The 22598-nt window shown below is 40.9% G+C and overlaps 1 protein-coding gene across 4 annotated transcripts in view; it reads right to left on the bottom strand.

The window, feature by feature from the left end:
* Positions 1–22598, bottom strand: part of LOC147031443 (papilin-like) — a 69927-nt gene that overhangs the window by 27032 nt on the left and 20297 nt on the right. For all 4 annotated transcript variants that reach the window (XM_085863248.1, XM_085863237.1, XM_085863227.1 and 1 more), the window contains exons 3-9: positions 14670–14834; positions 13261–13338; positions 11681–11851; positions 10167–10211; positions 9244–9414; positions 8855–8896; positions 3074–3244 (exon numbers count right to left, since the gene is read on the bottom strand). In XM_085863248.1, coding sequence (XP_085719374.1) covers positions 3074–3244; positions 8855–8896; positions 9244–9414; positions 10167–10211; positions 11681–11851; positions 13261–13338; positions 14670–14834 — 843 coding nt within the window. The remainder of the gene's footprint in view (positions 1–3073; positions 3245–8854; positions 8897–9243; positions 9415–10166; positions 10212–11680; positions 11852–13260; positions 13339–14669; positions 14835–22598) is intronic.

Raw genomic sequence — 22598 nt, forward strand, 5'->3', positions numbered from 1 at the left:
CTTGGCGCCAGCCACGGCGAGTCCGCATCGAACGGCATCGCTGCAGGCAGACGCGGGGGTTTCCTCAACGCGCAAGTCGGTGATTTCGCACACATCCGCTCTCCGCGCAGGGTCGCTGTCTTCGCGCACGTCCGCTCTGTGCAAGCTTTGTCCGAGAATCGGATCAGGAGATCGAGAGGGGCGGAGCCATCGGGGAGGTCAGAGATCAGAGGTAAGGGATCGAAGGCCAAACCTCGTCTCTCGGGCCCTACAAAAGGGCGAGTGGAGCGCCAAGCATGGTCAGTCTGTGGAGTGTCTGTCGGGGTTCGGAGAACCTGAAGCCTGCAGTCGGTGGAGAAGCTGAGGGGAGCGGAGGAGACGCGAGCGGGGAGCACGGCCAAGCCTGCTGTGCCGCACGGAGCTGAGTGTTCGTGTGCGGAACGTGGAGAGAGCTCGCCAACCAGCACCGATCGGTCTGAGGTGATTGGGCTTCGGAACAGTCCGAGCATCGCTGAGGGACGGACGGGTTCTTAAAGAGAGCATCAACTCAGAAAGAGCAAAGACCGTTGGTTCCTCTCAGGCGTTGCCGGCTGGGGCCTGAATCACCAGGCCGCAATCGAGCCGCGGTTACGCTAGCTGCCGTGGGGACAGAACGTCGCGGGTTGCCCCAGTGAGGTGAAGGTAACCTGCGCAGCCTCTTGGAGCTCCTTCGGTCCTCAAAGCTCTATGTCATAAAGACCCTAAGAGTTCCAGTCTACCCCCTTGTCTTTGAGGGGGTTTTTCCTTGCTTTTCTTTGCATGAAAGTTGTGGCGCCGAGTCCGTTAAGTAGAACTGTGTATAAGTGATGAAAGAATAAATAAACGGTCGTAACTCCTTTACATTGCTTTTGTTTGGCTGTATAATTGCATGCGTGCTTCCCCCCATCCATTGCATAACTGCATGCGTGTTTTGCATTCATTGCTTGATTGTGTACAAATAAATGTGCTTGTTTGAATGTTAACCCATTCGTTGTGTCCTCTTTTCCCCAATTGAACTGCCATCTTGCCCTCGGAATATAGTTCGTTTTTAAATAGCCGGTAAAGCGATCGGGTCCAACGGGAGTCGCGATAACACCCCGCTCGGTTATCCCAAAACGGAGCGAGCTGCATGAAGCGGCTTGTGTCCCAGCAGCCCCGGAGGTACAATCTCTCGGTAATTAACCGCGCGATTAATTAGGTATATCGACAATTCCGTGATTGACCCTGTAGCGTGGGTAGAGTGCGGACAAGGTTGTGGTGTGGTTAAGAACACACCCGTGGCTGGTTTTCGGCGTTGCTCCGGAAAGCCGCAACTGGATTGTCCGTCCGGTGGGCGTACGGCCGCGATTTGGTTAAATGCGGCTGATCGCACGCCGGCGGGCGAAAATTCGTAACAATATATACATTTATGTGTTTATTACCCTCGCCGAAGGAGAGGGGATTGCGTTTGTGTCAGTTTGCAGATTTGTCTTTTGTTTGTTTGTTGGTCCGCACAGAACTTCCGTGTTTTTCTCCACATCCGCCTGTTGGAAAGAGATGAAATTTTTACTATATGTGTGACTATTCATATATAATGTTATAATCGTAATGATGATGTCACCAGTCATGTGGTGTGGCAGCCATATTGGAAAAACGGAAAAACTTTGGACGTCTGTATCTCTGATACTGCACCAAGGAAACATTTGAAACTTGGCACATAGCAAGTACTCCTCATGGGGATTGAGTGTGATTTTTTTTATGATGTCATAGGTGCCTTCGTTATGATGTTATAATTGCATATGTTGAACACATCTGATCATTATGAACATTTTTAAGGGTCATCTCGGGATAAAATGGTCCATAGGAAAAAAATGGATGACGTCATCAGTCACGTGGTTGGGCAGCGAATATTGTTTAAAATAAAAATAAAAAACCTTCAAAAATCTTCTCTGAAGTGACTGAACAGATTGAGGCGAAACCACAAGTATGACCGCCTATCCATGAGGAACAAAAGGTTCACACAAATGATGTCATTGGTCACATGGTTTGGCAGCCATATTGGATTTACCCTGAAACCTATAAAAAAAATCTTCTCCAGAATGGCTGGACAGATCGAGGGGAAAGTTTACAGAAATGTTCCCCAAGCTTTGGGAGCACAAGCTTAACGAATAATTGAGAGGTCACATGGTTTGGCAGCCATATTGGATTGAAAATTTTTTTTTCTCTGGAACTGCTTAATCAATCACCATGAAACTTCACAATTATGATCTAGTAGTGATTGGAAATACATGTTTTAAATTTCAACTTGATCAGGACACATGGTCTCAGACATAATTATCAATTTTTTTTAATCTGGGTTTTTGTTATTTTTTTGAAAAACGCTCGCTTGGCTGTGCCTGGATGGGTTTGGGGGTAGAGGAGTAGCATCTGAAATGTGAATCCTATCCAGGTTACTCCTGATGACTGCATCTCTGCTTTTTGCTTGTTCGGGTTTCGTCCGATTACTCCAATGCAGGACTGTTCCTATTTGGTCTTCCTTTTGAATTGAATTTAATCCCATTCTGAATTCAATTGAATAATAATAATGAAAAACGTCATGGGTCAGGATCAGTGTGTCCAATCAAAGCGGGGTTGCATTAAAGCAGGACATTGGCACCCGGTCATCACTGCCAGCAGTTATGAAGTGGCAGTTCTAATTATGTCTTTTATTAATTACATAACACACCAGTACACAAACAAACAAAATACATCACAAAACTACACACACACCACACAAAACAAGTTCTAGTGAAGGTTTAAAATCTCCGATTGCTGTTTCTAGTTTCAATTGTGATGTGTTATTTCTGGCTGCCGCCCACATTCCTCTCTATTTTCTCGAAGCCCAGGAACCGAAACCCCCTTTTCCCATTGGTCCTTGGTTTCCACGATCGCGGTTTTAACTATTGTGGCATTTTCCAGGAACCTAACCCCCACGATATTTGAGGGTTTTCTATACTGTATTATGTTAGGAAAGCATGGCATTTCCATGTGAAAAAAGGGTTTTCAGCCAATCTAATTATTAACAGTTGCAATCACATGGAATAGCGAGTCCACTCACTGTCTTTGGGTGCACATTTGTATGTGCACTCTTTCTCTGTTAAGAACATGTTCTCGATGCCACGACATCCTCCATACGTGAAACGCTTGCAGGTACTTGTCTCAGGATCGTGGTACCATCGCTGGAATGCTCCACGACATGGGCCCTCTTTTTGAGGCAAAAGGCAAAATGCTGTGTACAACAGCATTATGGCAAAGATCAACAAGAGCAATGGCAACTTTGATAAAGCAAGAATTTGATGTGAATAATAAGTAGTTTAGTGATATTATTAATTCACACCCAAGTTATTATAAATGCAATATAGACACAGAAAAGTAAACAATTTTAAAAGGTTTTACCTCAAATATGCAATTCCAAAAATAAATTAATATCCCCCACAATTGTCATACATTTCCATGCAGTTCAACAATCTATTTAGATAAACTGCCAATCCCCCATCTTCTCTGGGGATTGTTCTACATTATTGTTTTCCATGCAACCTGCCAATCATCAATCAAGTACGATACTGCATTAAAACAAATATGTTACTCTGTTTAAAACAAAAAACTCAAAAACGATATAATGACAGTTATATTTTCTTTGCAGGTTTATAAAGCGATTGTAAGCACCAAGCACTGCATCATATAATCAAGAAAATCTTGTGGGAAAAACTGTTCAGTGAATATTTGGACATGGTGACTAAAAATCTTCGCTATATCAAGCCACAGTATTATTGGATCCATTTTATTGAATGGACAGTTCATTTGGCTGGTATCTTGTAATGCAACAAAAGGACTTTCCTGCATTTGTAGAACTAGTACGTACCCGTACGTGCAAAAAAAAAAAAAAAAAAAAAAAAAAAAAAAAACTTTCAAACCGCGAGCCAGAAACAACAACTTCACAGGCAGTTCCTTCGCTCTCGCATGCCCATACGTGCGTGGTCATATGTGCAAACCCCCCCCCCCCCCAAAAAAAAAAAAAACTTTCAAACCGCGAGCCAGAAACAACAACCACAGGCTGTTCCTTCGCTCTTGCGTGCCTGTATGTACATGGCCGTACGTGCAAACCAAAAAAAAAAATTTTCAAACTGCAAGCCAGAAACAAACACACAGGCCGTTCCTTCACTCACATGTGCCCGTACATGAATGCCCGTACGTGCAAACCCCCCGGAAAAAAAAAACTTTCAAACAACTGCACAGGCCGTTCCTTCGCTCTCGTAAACAGCGACTGGATTGGGGCATTGTGTTTATCTATAAATGCGCATAAGAAATGGAGAAATTATTCGAATACAGTAAGTCATCACTATCCGGAAGTGGTGCGTGCCCGTACGGAATGTTCACATGCATTCCACGAATTATCGCTTGCATTGAAGTAACAACTGCTGTGATACTTACACACACAGAGTTAATTAAAATCCAAATTAAAATCAAGTTTACCTCCCTGTCTTTGCTTGCCATGACAATCGCTGCTATTGACCATTGCCACTCCTACGCCATGGTAACTAAGGCACCGATCCCCATCGTAACCGGCACGGCACGTGACGTCATCGTCGGCCGGCCGCGCACCGGCCTACGCAGCCACGTGTCCTTTCATTGGTTGGTAAATAAATGGCCATAACTTGGGAAGCACTTGTCCGATTAATATCAAACCTTGAAAAGGCACATCCTCAGGTCCCCAGCAATATACCTGGGAAGTTTCAATTAGATCGGACCATTGGTTGTCGAGAAACAGTGGTCTCACACACACACACACACACACACACCTGGAATTATAGATAGATAACGGTTTAGATAGATATGGGCACACCATGGTTCAGAGAGGATGTTACAACACCCCATAGTGTGAAACATATCCTTGCTTTCTGTATGAAACTCTGAAGATTGTCATTTCTCTCAATTTCCATACAAGCACCGATGTGTCGAGGCAAGACTCACTCATCGTCCAAAAACTTCATATTATGGGATTACTTTCTATGCGGACATTTGAAGAGTCGAGTCTTCTCACAGAGGCCACAGACCAATGGAGTTGAGGAAATAAGTTGTGGAGAAAGTGCAAAGGCAAAATGGTGGTCACAATGAACATGTTATCCTCAACAAATAGATATTGGAAAAAATATGGTTCATGGGGATATTGTTGCTTTTCCACGTGAAAAATATTTCACTCACAAATGTAAACATGTCTAATTTTTGTACATATGATCGAGGTTCATGGAAGAGCAAGGTGATTGGAAAAAAAGGCAACAAAATGACAGCAAGGCAACAGTTTGACACCATAAGAAAAGGAATGAATGAAGAGGAAAACAGAGGATGGAGAGACAGGTTGATGGGGAAATGCAGTAACATGCAAGCAAGAGGGTTGCATTATGTCACATTGGGTTAATGAGGGTATCGTGCACAGAGTTCTAAAAGCAACCCAACCCCCCACTTATTACATCAAAATGGCTAACTACTCGTACACGTACCATGCCACTCTATACATTACTATCTGCTCTATGGTGATATCAAATCCCCCACCCATCCTCCTTCACCCCCACCCCACAACAAATGCAACAATACATGCAGTATATGAAAATCTAAATACTGTATATAAATAAATAAACAAACAAAACAAAACAAACACCTATAAATAACTCGAGGGGGAGCACTCGGGAGAGTGCAAAACCTCCGCCGCCAATACTGCTGGGTCACTCAAGTGAACCTTATATCTTATTCATTAAATATGATGTCAACAGTGCTGACAGAGTTATAGTTCTTTTCTCCAACATTTTTTTTTGGGGGGGGGGGGGGTTGGAAATCACTTAAAACATGTAGAAATGCAAAAAAAAAAGAAATCGAAATTTTGTTGAAAAAAAAAGTTTAAAATTTTCTTTTTTTCTCTAACATTTTTTTTTTGGGGGGGGTTTGGAAATCACTTAAAACATGTAGAAATGCAAAAAAAATATATTTTCTCTAACAATTTTTTTGGGGGGAGGTACCAAGTCCAAAATCTAATTGCATGATCCTTGGACCATACCTAACCCCCCCCACCAAGTTTCGTCGAAATCCTAATCACTTAAAACATGTAGAAATGCAAAAAAAAGAAATCGAAATTTTGTTGAAAAAAAAAGTTGCAAAAATTTTTTTCCTCTTACAATTTTTTTTTTGGGGGGGGGTTGTAAATCACTTAAAACATGTAGAAATGCAAAAAAAAAATTTCTCTAACAATTTTTTTTTTGGGGGGGGGGGACCAAGTCCAAAATCTAATGACATGATCCTTGGACCATACCTCACCTCCCCCCCCACCCCCCCACCTCCCCACCAAGTTTCGTCGAAATCCGTCGAGGAGTTTTTCCGTAATATTGTTCACAAACAAACAAACAAACAAACAAACAGAAAGGGGTGAAAACAGTAACCTCCGATCTTCGATGGCGGAGGTTAAATATGCAGGTCATGGAGATGGAAAAGTGCATATAAATAAATAAATAATTCAAGGTGGTATGTCATGGTAATCAATAATATAAAATGTATGCAAAATAAATAAATATTTAAAGGTGGTATGTCAACAGTAAAGTGTTTGTCAATAGTTGAGATGGAAAAGTGCATACAAATAAATAAATAATTGAAGGTGGTACGTCGGTAATTGTAATGATAAAGTGTATCAAAATAAACAAGTAATTCAAAGTTATGTGTTGGTGGCAAAGATGGTCATGTGTATATCTATAATAATAAATGTCAGTGTGTCAGTCAGTCAGTCAGTGTGTCTCCTTCATAACTTCAAAACCATGAAACCTCATGGCCTGAAACTTTGCATGCATATTAAGGGAACTTCAAGATACGGTATGAATGAAAACTGTGTGTCTGGGTTAATTTAAACACCCCTTTAGAAGATGATTAATGGCATTCTTTAATTATCCTTTATCAAGGTTCATCCTTGATCACCTCGCTGGGGTCTTCATTCACCATTTTTTGGGGTTTTGGTTTTGGGTTTTTTTGGGTTGGGTTTTTTGGGTGTTTTTTGGGGTTTTTGAGTTTCAAAATGTGAACTCTGGAATTGAACTTATCAGCAGTTGAAACTGCTAAGAAAAGTGTTCATTTGTCCAACTCGGACATTGCTGGACATTTTGGGCGACTCCGGGTGCATGGTGTTAATATGACCGATTGCTAATTGCTGCAAAGCCAGCCATTCCATATTAACAGTTCCGTTGGAGTGCTTAAGCCACTTGGCGAGCTTGGGTGTCATTTTTAAGCAAAAGTATTTGCACCGTCACTGAATGTATTGATCGACTTGAACAAATTTCAGGCCCTACTTGTCTGCGTACGGCCCTACGTTGTTGCGCATGGGGTCCCTCGGGAGGTGGCTCGCTCGCTGAAAATGTGCAATTTTATTTTGACGTTTCCCCTTTTTGTACGATCTTCTTTCATTATACAACCCATCACTTCGGCATAAATAAATACATGCAAAAATTTTAACGTTTCATTTTTAAAAGTTTATTCAACCATCTTGTTGGAGTGCTTGCTTGAGTACTTAAGCCACTCAGGTCAGGTGAGCACTCTTTAAGCTTCAATGGTGATGTTGTGGCTCAGTTCTCTGTGAACATCTCCAGAGTTAGGATGGCAAAATAAATTACACAACTACAATGAGTAAGAAATGTCTGCAGTTGTTACAAAGCAATGAATCGTCACATCATGGCAGAATAGCCAAGAGATATGTATGCTCGCTTTAAGCTGTCGAGCCTGGATTCAAATCCTGACCCAGCTCTAAGCTGTCATCCTGGTGTTTCTTCTTCTTTTGGTTTTAATGGCATTTTCAGAGCCGTGAGGCTCTATATACACCACACACCTAAACACTTCAGTTGGAGCAGACAAGTACCGGGGATTTTATATTGTTCGACCCATTTATTTTATAAATTTCAACAACAATTTGCAGAGTCGAGGGTACTTCTGGCTTAATCGGCACAGTGAGTCTGGTACACCCAACAAGCTGATCCCCATCTCTCTGGCAGAGTGGAAGAGGCATGATGTGGGTCCCCTATACTGGGGGCATTGTGTGAAGATGTGATCCAAATCTTCAGGAACTTTACACCACTTGCAGAACCCCGTTGGGTCATACCATATCCTATGTAAATAGGAGCTTGGAGCACAATGTCCGAGTCTGAGCCTGTAGAGGATTGCATGGTCTCTTCAGGGGAGTCGGGGAAACGAGACCGGAGGATTCAACCAAAGAGTGCATCCCAGTATTTCACAGACTGATTCATCAGTGTATCATCTCTCGGATGGATGTTAAACTGGATGTCACATCTGCCAGAATCCCCCCCCCTCCCCCTGCTCACTCTCCCCTCCGTTCACTCTCTACTCCCCATTCTCCCACCCCTCTCCCTCTCTATCTCTCTACCACAATCATTTTCAAGTATAATCACATAATCATACAAGAAATGCGTATCATCATTTTCTCGTCGAGTCTTCTGATGGACGGACCTAAAATATAAACCCTCAACAAGGTCAGTGCTAAAAAGTAGGAGACAGAAGATAGACAGATGGAAATAGAAACAAAGGATAAAAGAAGAGAAAAAAAGGAGAGGCATAAAAAGATTGAAAGATTTGAAATGGGCTTATGCTCATGCATTCTGTGCTCATGCGGTTTGGTCAAAGACACATGAACCCAGTGCAAAAGTACAAATGAAAGACATGCTATGAGTCATGTAAATGCATGCAATTTACAATCAACATTGACAACTGATATTAAACAAGAGAATTCCAGATGGTATCCTTGTCTTTTTATCCTGGTTTCTCAAAATATAAAATTAAAAATAAAAGGAACACTTACAGAAATTGTCTTTACGAATTGAGCTCCGAGTCAAAGGAGGTTCTGCAGCACATTTTGGGGGGGGGGAGGGAGAGAGGGATGTTGGAGGCAAAGAGGGTAAAGAGATAAACATACATGAGGACCGATTTGCTTCTGAAGCAGGTACTTGAGCTGAGCTGGTTCCACTCATGGATGTGTACATGGAAGTAGACCTTAACATAATTTCAGATGAAAAGTAATAATTTTTAACAATGCCTAATAAATTTAACTAAAAATATATCTAATTTTTCAGCCAAGGTGGCAAACCAGCAAATGTATAGATTAGCACCCCATGGGAAGACAAATTTTTATAGTCAGAGTACATAAATTAAAACTACAAAAAAGTGAGCCACAAAAAAATAAAAACTCACTCATCTGAGGTCCACACGTGTGAAGACATTGCTTCGCTGTCAGGAAGTTATTCAAGTTGCCTTTGCAGCCCCCATATGTGAAATTATGGCAAGTACTGGTTTCCGGGTCATGGAACCAGCGTATAAAGGCTGCCCGACATGGACCCGGATCTGACTTCATGCGACAATATCCTGGAGGGTTCAGATTACAGAAAGTTATATATTATTTACGATATTGAAATTAAAATTAAAAAAAACAAATGTCGAATTTTGCCGACTTCTCCGTCAGACACTATGGCGTTTGATCAGACTCGGAGGTGGAACGGTTTGGGTGTCCGCTCTGAGTCTGGGAAGTTGGCGGTTCGAACATTGGCTGAGTTGTCCCAAAGACTTGAAAAATGGTACGTGCGATTTCGTTGCTTGACGCTCAGCATTTAAGTGGATAGAGTATGGACCGTCATATGTTAGCAACACAAGTGAAGTCTTGATGGGCCGAATGGCCTCCTCCTGCATTGAAGTTCCTTGTGAGGGAACTCATTATAGTAATGGCTTTAAAATGTATCATTAATTTTTGAATCACATGGCAGGTCTGCCAAAACATGTGTGCAGAATTTTTAAACTGTTTGGATCATATTTATGCACGTTTCCTTGATAATGTATTTATTGCAAAAATGTTTTGTTTTTCTTCAGAAAGCTTGAAAAGAACTTCCTTTACAAATCCATGCACCGGCTGACCAAAGTACAGTTGCTGATGTAATCACCATGAACTAAGGTAAGTGAAAATAACTACTCAAAATAAAACAAGAAATAGATAAGAGGCTTTTGTTTTTCTTTTTTACAAAATCAACCCCCACCCCTCCAAGAAGGAAGGAGGGAATGTGCAACAATACACTTCACATGAAGAATAAAGACAAACAAATGTGAAACTTGAAAAGGGTACAAACCAAATGTCTCCTTTTCTGCAGTTAATCTTCCTTTTCTTATTGCATCTGAAATCATCAAAAGTTTAATTGTTAGAATATGATGCGTGTCAGCAAACAAAGTACAAAAATAATTCAATAAAATAACTTGGGATGTAAATTACAAAAGTTATTATGAATAAGATATAGTCCTGATTGTAAACTGCTCTTTCAATACAAAGCCAAATGCCCAAAATGTCCTTTTTCTCTCAATCAATGCATATAGTAACTACTATCACTTCTTTAGCAGCCCCATTTATGACCATCTTTTTGTAGGGTCAGCCAAGGAACGTTTTTATCCCAAGATGTTCACAAACTGGCTGGCCATGCCTGACTCAAGACTGAAGGTGCAGAAATATGCAACTCAGAATGGGTGGCAGCGATAACCCGCCTACTTTTCGTGAAAGACAATGAAGGATCTCGAACGTCCATCAACTAAAACTAGAAGATGATACCCAGCTTGACATCCATCCGAAGGACGGTGGACTTTGTGATGCAAAGCCTGTGAAGCACCAATCCAACAGTTTAGAGTAAGGTTGAGATTCAAACCCAGACTAGAGAGCTCAAAGAAAAGTACACTACTACTTCTGTACCATCCTGGAATTAAGGTCTATAACCAACATCAACATTAACATTTTAATTTTCCAGTGAGTGATATTCATTGCTCGGTGAAACTTCAACAATACTTTATACCAAACAATTTACAAATAAGTAGCAGGCTGGACTTGTATGATTATATTACACAACAAGAAAATCCCAGAAAAAGAAAAGACTAGAAACAGTAATCAGAGATTGCAAACCTTCACCAGAACTTGTTTTGTGTGATGTTTGTGTACTTTTGTGAGGCATTTTTGTACTGGTGGGTTATGTGATTAATAAGAGACTTAATTAGAACTGCCACTTTATAACTGTTGGCAGTGACGACCAGGTACCACATCATCCCGTTTTGACGTAACCCTGCTTGATTGGACACCTGACCCTGACCCATAACGTTTTTCATTATTATTCAATTCAATTCAGAATGGGATTAAAATGAATTCTTTTTTTTTTTTGGTTGAGTGAGACTTCGGATTGATGTATGGAAGCAAAATGTGGGCAATGCGGATCAAAAATATAAAAAATAATGCAAGGAACAGAGAAGAGAATCATATAAAGAACTAATGGATTGCTTCTGAAAGGAAAAAAAAAATGGACTTAAGAATCAGGAAGAGATTAAAAATATGCACTCGTGAAGAACTTAGGAGGGGAAGCCTTGGTTAGTATGGTCATGGGCAATGGAGGTCAGAAGATTAAGCTGCAAAGAAAGCTCGTGGTAAAATGAAGGAAGGCAAGGGGATGTCCTAACAAGATGTGGATTGAGGTGTATTTTGTTTTGATTGCTTGCTTGTTTGTTTGTGCAAGTGTGTGTGCCTGTCTGTCTATATTCCTCTCCACCACCTCGCCTCATCATGTCATTTAATCAATATACAAGTAACACAGTTAACCCATTACCAACTTACTATTTTGAGGTGCACAGCTTTCAATACAGTTCCTTTCTGTGAGAAATCTATTTCCATTGCCGGCACAACCTCCATAAGAAAACTCCTGGCATGATGAGTAAACGGCAAAGTATGCCCAACGAGAATAAGCATGATGGCATGGGCCCACCTTCACAGGATGCAAACAATTCTCTGGAAATAAAAGGGATGATGGAGAAGGAGTGAAATTAAGAAGAGTGCACACACATACACACACTATGTTGTGTGGTCAAAATCAATAGCAATAATATTTGTGGTGGGTGGGTGACTGCATATTCTTTGTTTTATGCCCTCACCCATTAGGGGCACTGCATCAGCAGAACTTGAGTAGCAATGCCCGTAGAGCCTTTCAGACTTTTACACCATATGGATCACTTCGACCCCCTTGACCCTGTAAACCCTTTGGACACCTAACTACAATTGGAACATACTCATTAGACTCTTTCAATCACTTAGACATTTAGACCTTTACACCCCTTTAGACTCTGGAGATGTTTCAGAACCCTAACTACTATTACAACATACTCTTTAGACCCTCTAAGACCCTTTACCTTTTTAGACCCTTTATACCCCTGAGACCCCAGAGACCATTTGTAACCCTTAGAGCCTTTTCGACCTTCACACCCTTTAGATCACTTACAACCCTTGACTCTACAGGACACTTTTGACCCCTTTGATATCTGTACCCCTTTAGACACTGAACTACGATTGGAACATACCCTTTAGAGCTTTTAGCCCCTGAGACACTTTAGACCCTTTACACCCAAAAGACCCTGAAGACACTTTAAACTCCAACTGCTATTGGAACATACCTTTTAGACCTTTAGAACCATTCAAACCCTTCTAGACCCTCAAGACTCTTTGGATCCCTTCGATGTTACACCTGTTAGACCCCTTTAAACACACCACACAAACATCAAAAGAGTCTTCTTGTAATATACAAACTGTACTTTTCTCAGCAAATAATGTGCAAACTCTACCCACTCAGAGGGTGGGAACTCTGCTAGTACCGATGTAGTAGGAACATATAAATAAACATCGATGTCGAAATTTGACTTCATTTGGCCCTTTTGACCTTGAAAATGACCTTCAATGTCAAATTCAGAGATGCATCCACCCACATAAATCTATGGCACCCCATGCCCAATGGTCATTTGCTATTAACAGAAAAGTGGTGTCCTTTGCACAGAACAAGTTATTGGCAGGCCTAATAAAATGTTTAACAAATATGCATTCACTAGATGAGATAATTTGGAGGTGCAGGTTCTATGCTGTGCTTTGAGGATATGTTCCCCCTTCTCTCTATTGCTGATTAACGTTTTAAGATTGCTCACACACGAAAATGCAATCATTTTACCAGCAATTAGCTCAACAGCCAATTAAATGACGTATCCAACAGAACAGCACAGATTGGGCCTTATTCATGTGTGCCACAAAAGAATATCGATGACAAAGAATGTTGCTGCAAAAGTTACGCACAACCATTGCTTCATGTGTATTTTTGTGGTCACCTTTTTGCTGTTCTTCATTATTATATTTGTTTTAATGTTGGGTCCACCAACCTGGATGAAAGGGAAGAGTATCATCCTCTTTTACTTCCTCTTCACCATCACTCAGCCGTCCCATAACTCCATCTGCAACTGTGACAAGAACAAAAAATTAACCCGTGACCTGCATACAAGGAAAGAAGAAGCATATTTGATGAATTTCACAGGACTAAATATGATGTTTTAAGTTGGCCAAATGGCTCAGCTGATTGTGGGTCAATGACCTGATGCTCAAGAGCACACTTCCGATACCACACCTTAGTTCTTGGGTACAATATTTCACCTGTTTTTCAGTGAAACTTTGAAAGTGAAAGAAAAGTCAAGTAAAAATAAAATAAAATAAAATAAAACAGAATTTGTAAGTTTGATCATAAACAAAATTTTCACTTTGCATCCTTATGTCCAGAAGACAAAAGGCACCATTAGGTCATAAATTTCACTTCAGGGAGTCATCAGATATGGTCTCTGGAGGCAGTCCATTTCTGCCTTATATGGGCATATATGATCAGCTCTCTGTCATCCAAAGTCTCACTCAACCATTGATGGGTGAACGCAACCAGACTTCTTCCATTCCGATAATACACACACAATCCACGCAAGCGTCAAGTCGTGTGCCTTCCGAAACTACACGATGATGGAAGAATCTGGCAAAGTCAGGAGGGAAGTTTTACTGGGGGCAGTAAGCCTGTTCAAATGCAACGCAGGTGCCCAAAAGCAAACTCAAGGTGAACAGGACTCACCTGTAGAACACAAGGCCAAAAGCTTGCTTGAACTCGATTTTCAGTATGAAAACTGACTGTGAAAGCATGGCCCAGCAATCCTTTTGCCTTTTGGGGGTTTTAAGCAAGTCAGAAAAGTTACCAAAGGGATAACTGGCTTGTAGCAGCTAAGCATCCGCAGTAATGTCGCTTTTTCATTCGTCGATGTCTGCTCTTTCTACCGTTGAAGCAAAATTCCCAAGGCGTTGGATTGTTCTCCGACTACCAGGGAACGTGAGCTGGGTTTATACAGTCATGAGATGGGTTACTTTTACCCTACTGATGTGTTGTTTTCCTGACAGCAACTCATAAAAGTATGAGAGGAACTAATGAAGCAGACAACTGGCAAAACACCTGGCTGAAAAGGCAATGTGCAGAGAAAGCTACCTCTGAGGATTAATGGGATGGTACACACATTGATGAATTAGTAATTACCCTGCCTGTGAAACAACGGAATGAGTTTATAGCTTGGTCGGGATTTAAACCCAGGCTCGATGACAGGTTGAGGAGAGTGTGCGTACCTCTCGGCCATCTTGCTAGCTCCTTATCAGACAATATACAATTCCTTTAGAGCTGCATCGTCTTTCATGAGTTCGGTTATTTTCTAAACACTTCATTGAAAAGTGGCAAAAATGTTACAAAGTATTTTAAGAAAGCGAGTCAGACCTGGAATACATGTGGAAGTGCATTCTTCTTTTGTCTTGAATCTGTTCTCATTTCCCCTGCAGCCTCCATAAGTGAATTTGTTACATGTCATGTTCTCCACATGGAAGAACCAGCGAGGTAAGGATGCACGACACGAGCCCACCCTCACTGGCTGAAGGCATTCCTCTGGGTATGTGAGGAAATAAAACGGGAGAAATGAAGTCAAACACAAAAAGTTAGGCTTTCCCAGCTCAATTCAGATACACAAGGTGTACCTACCTGTCACTTCACTGACTAGTTTAATTCAAAAGACAGCATGTTGCACTTCACAAACATATTGCATCTCCATCTGTAAATCTCAATGAGGATGAAAAATTAAGTGAAATATGTGAAAAGGATCTTTTATAACACTAGTTGTTGCTCCTATCATGGCTGTGGTTGTTGTTGTTGTTGTTGTTGTTGTTGTGCTCCTTCCATGTCTATCATGCTTTTTTCTAAAGGGTTCTTACTGTCGTACCATTGGAACCGCCACATTAAAGCTCAAGGTTCTACTTATTCTTCATCCAACACAAAGGAAGGTTTTTGAAACAGACATCTGTATGTTTAAATGGACACAAATCTTTGTTCCAAGCAAATTGATTTTCAGTTTTCTAACCAAGTGAATTGATCAATAGTTTTCCAACCAAGTTAAAGTGTGATGAACGCACCGATGGGCACTTCTCCTTTAAATAATATATTATACTCCAAAGTCTGTCGACCTCAAGTTTCCAAAACACATTCGCCGAAGACAAAGTTTTGAAAAAAAAAACAATTAAATGTCGAATCATTTTGCATTCCAAAACAAGGCATTGCTGGTTAAACAAAATTGCAAAAGGGGTCTTTGCATATGACAAACGCAAAGATGTTAAAATGTTTGTCCCCTACCCTCTCCATTCCGCAATGTGTAATCATTTGCTAAATGCTTCCCGATACAGACAGGCAAGCACATGATTGAAGGTGGTTCCAAAGGTTTCAGAATTCCTAGCCCATACTGCAAAGATGCTGTGCTTTGCTTCACATTTTGTCCCTTCCTTGAGGTGGGAATCGTTGCATTGTCATGGAGAGGATTGTGTAACAGCACAACACGTCAACAGCGTCGACTTACTGTCACCATCAACACTCACAAAAGGAAATAAAAATAAAATAATATCGCCCCCTTTTTGTTTATTTATCTTTTTACAATGATCTAATGTTCAAACTGAAGCTTGTACACATAAATCACATGCAGGACAAAGATATTGGAATTGAAATTGGGTTCTGAGCATTGTGAGCCATTGGTTCAGAAGGGAATGCAAAACATGCCAACTCCAATAAGCTTTTAAAAGTGATTTTTTGTTGGTGAGCAAGAAAGCAAAAATTTTTGAGTGGAAATAGAGCTTTTCTGTTCCTAAAATTGCTCGATATTAGGAGGGGGGTGAAAGGAAAATGTGGACAAATAAAAGTGAGCAGTGGACAAAGGACAAAATATTCTGGTCAAAATTACAACACCATACGAGTTGCTCTATGAGAGAGGGTGGGGGTTTAAGATAAGATGCATGTGCAAGGGGAGAGGGAGAAGAAATTAAGAACTAGCAACTTGTAAGAAGAAATTGTGGCAAACAGTCACTGTTTAAATCATTTTCAGTAGACAAACCAATCTCATGAAATTGCTAGGAAATGTATTTATATGCAGCACTTTCATCAAATTTTTTAATTTATCCAGTAAGTACAAGCAAACTGCAAAATATAAGTTACGAGCAAAAGTACCTATCCTTAGTGATGGGAAAAGTAAGCAAAAGTACCCATCCCCATGACGAGAAAAGTTTAAGGTTAACTTATCAATTCGAGTTATTTAATGGACCTCACGTTTTAAATTAACCTTAATTAATTAACCTTAAAAAAAGGTTAATTGTGTTGCACTGTTGGTTTCACTCAAAGCCAAAGCTGTGAACTACTTATACTTCCCACCGCGAAATGGTGGTGAAACATCCGGCTGCGAGGTTGGGTTTGGGTTCGTCTAAAAAGAGGGCAAAATATAGATATTTTAAATTGTGCATCAATTCATGCAAAGATCTGTATTAAAATCTACATTAATGCAGATATTTCTGTTGATTTTAAACATTACTTGAAGAGACAATAAAAAAGTGAATATGGAGCGTTGTCTGCATGCACAGCTTTTCAAACGCAGTGCGGGAAGCAGCCACCGTAAACAGAGAGACACAAACGCACGGACAGACACCATGGTTCACAGTATACAGGGTGTCCCAAAAGTTAGTTTACCGAGATGTATAGACAAAATATTCTGTACGTTTACACATAGATTTTGCAAATATAGTTGTAAATATATTTTAAAGCAAACTGTTTTTGTATTCTTCTTTTAATCATTAGAAAATATTTTTCTTGGTCTTCAGTAATATTCAATAACTGCCCTGAAGGATGGAAAGGCACCTAAATAAAGAACAATAGATTAAGTCTGGTAAACTAACTTTTGGGACACCCTGTGTATAAATACAAGATGTAAAGCCAGCAGTCAAGTTGTTTTGCAAATACAATTCATTTTTCTTTTATACCACATGATATTTTCATGAAAAAAAAAAATACAATTTGTTTATTTATGAGGTTCATCTTAAAAGCTGTCTCCTCAGTTTGAAAGTTATAAAATCAAAAGGTCACAGTTATCGCAAAAGTGTGTGTTCACTGTCCCATTCTTTCCCGATTTATCTGGTAAATAAAGATCTATCACTGCATGAGAGGTACAATCTCACCTATGAAAGGTACAGGCTACAGAGCTCTTGGGCCTCAATATCTGTTTTGGGCAGAAAATGTGACCTTTCTTGGACAGAAAAATATTGTCGTGTCCACGCTGGTTAAGTTAATTATCCTGCCCAGTTGTCTTGGATGGGTGGTTAACACCGAACTGGACGGATCGCTGAACAGTTTCCCTTTGAGGCCAACACATGAATCCTGGAGATTATTGCGTGCACAGGATGGAGGGCGACAAAGGCACGCACCAGAAGCGTTCACCAGGATGGAGGCACAAGGGTTTATGCTCGAACCCACAACAAATCGACAGAGACAAGCAACTTTAATAAATAAGGGTTTAATGAACATAAATCCCGAAATGTTTATAATGGAGATAAATCGAAAACATGATCATAAAACGCGAGTTAATTTAAAGCCCATTTTAGTTTAGATGTCTCCACACACAGTTACAAAAACAGGCAAGGGGAAAGAAAAAAAAAAAACAAAAGAAAATTCCTCCCTTTATTCTGGCACTGAGCTAGGTGTCCTGAGATGATCTTTGAATAGCTTGGTGATCGAACCGCATTGTCCTGCGTGGGAAACCGCACCCAAATGGCGCCGAGCCGCTCTCTGAGCGAGAAATGAACATGGTAATTCACGCGGGTGGTCCTCCTTCGTTAACGGCCCATAAACCTTCGTACAGTTTCTTCTCACAAATTAATGTGCCAACCCCACTCCTCTCTTAAGGCCCTGTCACACCTTGACATTTTAGCCAGCGTATGCCGACGTATGAAAAATTTGGCGAATACGCTGGCACACGTCGAATACGTTATGGGTAAGTTTTGTATACATTAAGAGCACGCTGAAGCACACTGGCATGCGTCGTAGTACGCCTAGCTCGTCGACAAATTTTCAGCATGCTCAAAATTTTTTGACGTATGCCAGCGTATGACTCACACGTTCCGCATATGCTGGCCATAAGTTGTAGGCACATTATGCGATCGTTGACACACGTTACTTGTAAGTTACTCATAAGTCAAAATACGTCGAGGTAATGTCTAGTGTACCCGAAACTTATTTCTAACCTATGAATAACGTGCTTTGAACCTATGTGTGACGTATCTCCAACGCATATTGACGTATGTAGACATACTTGACGTCTTTCAGACGACCACAGAACTTACTGAACGTGTTTCTAACTTATAGCTACCGTATAATGGCGTATTGGCAGCATTTAGGGGAATTGGTATATAAAAATGGGGTTCACAGGAGGAACCCGTCAGTGTTCCAGGCTCCATGGTGAGTAGACACTTCGATGTCTCGTGCGGTTATGATTTGAATCTTTGAGCAGCAGCCTTTTAATAGCCTACGCCACGTGATCGTCGGCGATACGCTGCCGTGCGCTATGCATAAGTTAGACTATCGTTGGGCATAAGTTGTGAACGCCGACAACACGCTAAGCATCCATTGGTATAATTTATCTACAAGTTATCGAAACGTTCTGTGTACGTTACGGATACGTTATGCATATGTCCAACTCGTTATTATACACCCAAAACTGAAAAAAAAAAATCAATAGTTCAGCATACGCCAGCATTTTAGATAAATTTTGATACGTTGTCATATGCTGGCTAAATCGTCAAGGTGTGACAGGGCCTTAACACAATGACGGCCCACCTTCCTCCTTGACCATAGAGTTCCCTGAAGAGCACCTCGTGAAACCTCCGAAAATATAGACACAGATCTGGCAGACACTATGGATTGGCAGTCCCTCTGGGGGACAGGGCGCAAGGTCTAGCAGTGAATGCATTAAATCATATAACTCAATGAAGCTAGTTAATTTTGGCATGTTCCTTAATTTTTTGTTCACTCAATATAATTCTTACAAGTCATGTATCTGTCCCTCGAGATGTGTACACGTCATGCATCTGTCCCTCGAGATGTGTACACGTCATGTATCAATCAGTCGAGATGTTTCTATGCCTGGTGTTGACTTAATGGTTAGGGTGGTGGACTTGGGATCCTAGGATCCTGAGTTCAAATCCCCCTTGGCAGTTGAATTAATACCAGGTGGGGTTGACTCTGCCTGTCATCCTTCCGAGGTCGGCAAAGTGAGTACCAGCACGCTGGTATACTGTGTCGGAGTGACGACCCGTCCAGGATTGTGTACAATAGCCAAGGCGACGGCTTAGGCAGCACCAATGCTCTGCACAGATGGAATAGAATATGGTCCCAATGGATGGAATAGAATTCTCCAAACAGTAGTAAAAGATAAGTTTAATGGTTTGGAAATTTCACATTTTCTTGTGCATCTCTGGAGAAGGGGAGAACATAGCCTTGCTTGCTGAAAGTAAATAGGTATATCCTGCCCGTTATATCTTTAAATTATCTGATTTCACAACAGATTTCGACACTTATTTAGTCCGGACGATATCCGATACTCAAAACCGAAATAATATTTTGATGATGTAAATCAATTTGTCCATGAGAGTAGATCGTGGAAAATCACATCATATCATGCATTAAATCGCTCCAAACTACTAATTTGTTAATTTTAATACTTACAAAAGCGAAACATACAGTGAATCCAGCTATGATGAACAGGTATTCGATAATATGAGTAAGGAAAGTGGGGAAAAAACAACAAAAAAAACTATCGTTCTGAAATCATTGCGGCCTGTTACAAGTCAAGGGATCGTTGAGCAGGCCAAAAAAAACATGGTGGCTTCAGACCCCAGCAAGGTTACCCAGGAAACACTTTTAGTCCCAAGAGAGTGAGGTGGCCGATTCTCCCCTGATGAAGGATATAATTAAATAAGGCCGTTAATTATCTTCAAAAGGGGCATTTTAATTCACCCATACATCCAATTTACACTCTTGCACTTCCTTGGAGTTTTCTTAGTACACATGTAAAGTTTCAGGCTGCAAGGTTTTATGGTTTTGGAGTTATGGAGGAGACACTGATACACACGCGCATGCGCGCACGCACGCACATGTATATATTCAGTTTTGAGAAAAGAGGAGGGATGTAGACCGAGAAGCAGAAGGAAATTCAAGTAGAAATGAGAAGCGTTATGGAGTGAGAATATTTTAAAAATATATATATATTGTTTGTTTGTTTTGATTTTTTTTGAAGCGAAGAGAAGAAATCGGATAGTGTTGAGGAAAGAAGAAAAATGCCTGGGAATATACCCAGGATAAAAGCAAGATGGCTCGATACACTTTCTGCCCGAGGGAAGGCCATTCAGACCTTGACAATACAAAATGAACAAAACGCACAGCAAACAACAGATGAATTAACATGAAATATTGCACGGGTTACAACAGGAACATGTAGACGAACGACAACAACATAAAACACGATGAATCCAGTTTGGAAAACTCAGCGTTCGTGAGGTGGAAATGAGCAGCTCAGATTCATACACACCTTCTTCCAACCACTCCCTGTCTCACTCACTCATAAATGTTTAGTACTTTCTCAGTGGGTGAGAAAGTTGAAATTTTACATACAGTACTGATAAACTGTAATTTGAAGCCAAGATTCTGGAGAAAAAATACCCATAAATGTTGCGGAATGAAAATATCCACAAAAAAGAAGTCTGCGAGTGCAGCCTCACTTCATTCAGAGAGGGTCACATGACCAAAAACAATGACCCGTTTGCAGTGGATCACTGACCTGAAGGTTTATCTAGTCGGGAATTGAACCCAGACCAGACCACTATCTCTCGAGGAGCTTATAACAATAGTTGCTAATCTAAAATCAATCGATGTATCAAAAAGAAGAAATGCAAACACAACATGACGACAACTGGCTCTGCCATTGATGACGTGCAATGTGGGAACAGCGACAAGAATATGACAATCAAAGAGTTTGTTTTTGACTTCAACTCATAAGCTCGACCCCTTTGTGTTTGTCTTCGACTAAATCATAAACTCTGTCTCTTAATGTTGCCTGGCAACCCATAACAATGTAAACAATAGTAATATTTTATAACCTTTTACAGAAAAAGTACTATGCCTGTAAACTGTTAAATAGAGCTCATTCTCAGCACCCTTTCTTGATATATTTACCTGCTTGCAGAATGCAAGCACAACACACGTCATTAAAAAAAAAAATCTCTTTTACAATCCACTTAATTATTAATATATAAAATGGAACAAATAAAATTTGTTATCTGTATGTCTGGCTGCATGTTCTCGTTATTTTGCAAAGGACCGCTGGGCCGACAAACACCAAATTTGGCAGACAAACCAACTCCAACCCGGGGATTGTCCTCAGCGTTTTTTATCCACCACCTCAGCCTTTAAAGACCCATAACACTCTTAAGACCCTGAAGACCCTGAAGACCCCCTGCAGAAATTCTGTCTGTCTTTCACAAATTTATCCCATCTCATCTAAAGCTATCCTATCCTTCCTCCCACACATGAAACACTGAAGCTTAAGGCGAGGCTGTTGTCCTGAAACAACTTTCCTTCACCTCATGGAAGGCAAATCCAACTGAAGGCTATCTCAGTCCTTTCCACAAAGCTCAGAACAAGTGTGTGTCTACCCTCAGGAGAGCCAGGAAACAACATCTTTCCAATCTCAAGTCTGAACTCTCAAACCTGCCTCCCCCCTCCAAATCCTGGGGGCATCTAGTTAAGTCTGTTTCTGTTGCATGTTCCCCCTCCATTCCCTCCTGAGCTCAAATGGCTGCACAGCTGGCACTGCCCATGAAAAAGCTGAATGCCTAAACTCTGTTTCTAAATCTTGTCCCAAACCCATCTCTTTCTCTACCAACCTTACCCAGTCGCACCCAGCTGTTCCTGGACTCTGTATGCTTTTCTCCTGACAAGGTGGAGAGCTTGCTGTCAAATCTCGACTCAGATTCTGAAACTGGTCCAGATGGCATCAGCCCGCATGTCCTAAAAACCAGGAGATTGTTCATTTATAGGCATCAATGATCTCTCTGACACTCTGCTCTGCTGCTCTTGCTCACTCTCTCTCTCTCTCTCCGTCCTATTCACCCTCTCATTTGCTCAAGGTCATCTGTCATCTGCTTGGATATCAACAAACATTACCACTCTGCATAAAAAGGTGCAAAAACGGATCCCTGCAACTACAGACCAATCAGCCTCCTCCCAATCATTAGCAAGGTCATGGAATCGATAATCGCTTCAGACATTAAATCCTTCCTCTTCTCCAATGGC

The sequence above is a fragment of the Eptatretus burgeri genome, chromosome 2, assembly GCF_056783735.1.
Source record: "Eptatretus burgeri isolate ZD-2024b chromosome 2, Ebu_testis_v1, whole genome shotgun sequence".
Lineage (NCBI taxonomy): Eukaryota > Metazoa > Chordata > Myxini > Myxiniformes > Myxinidae > Eptatretus > Eptatretus burgeri.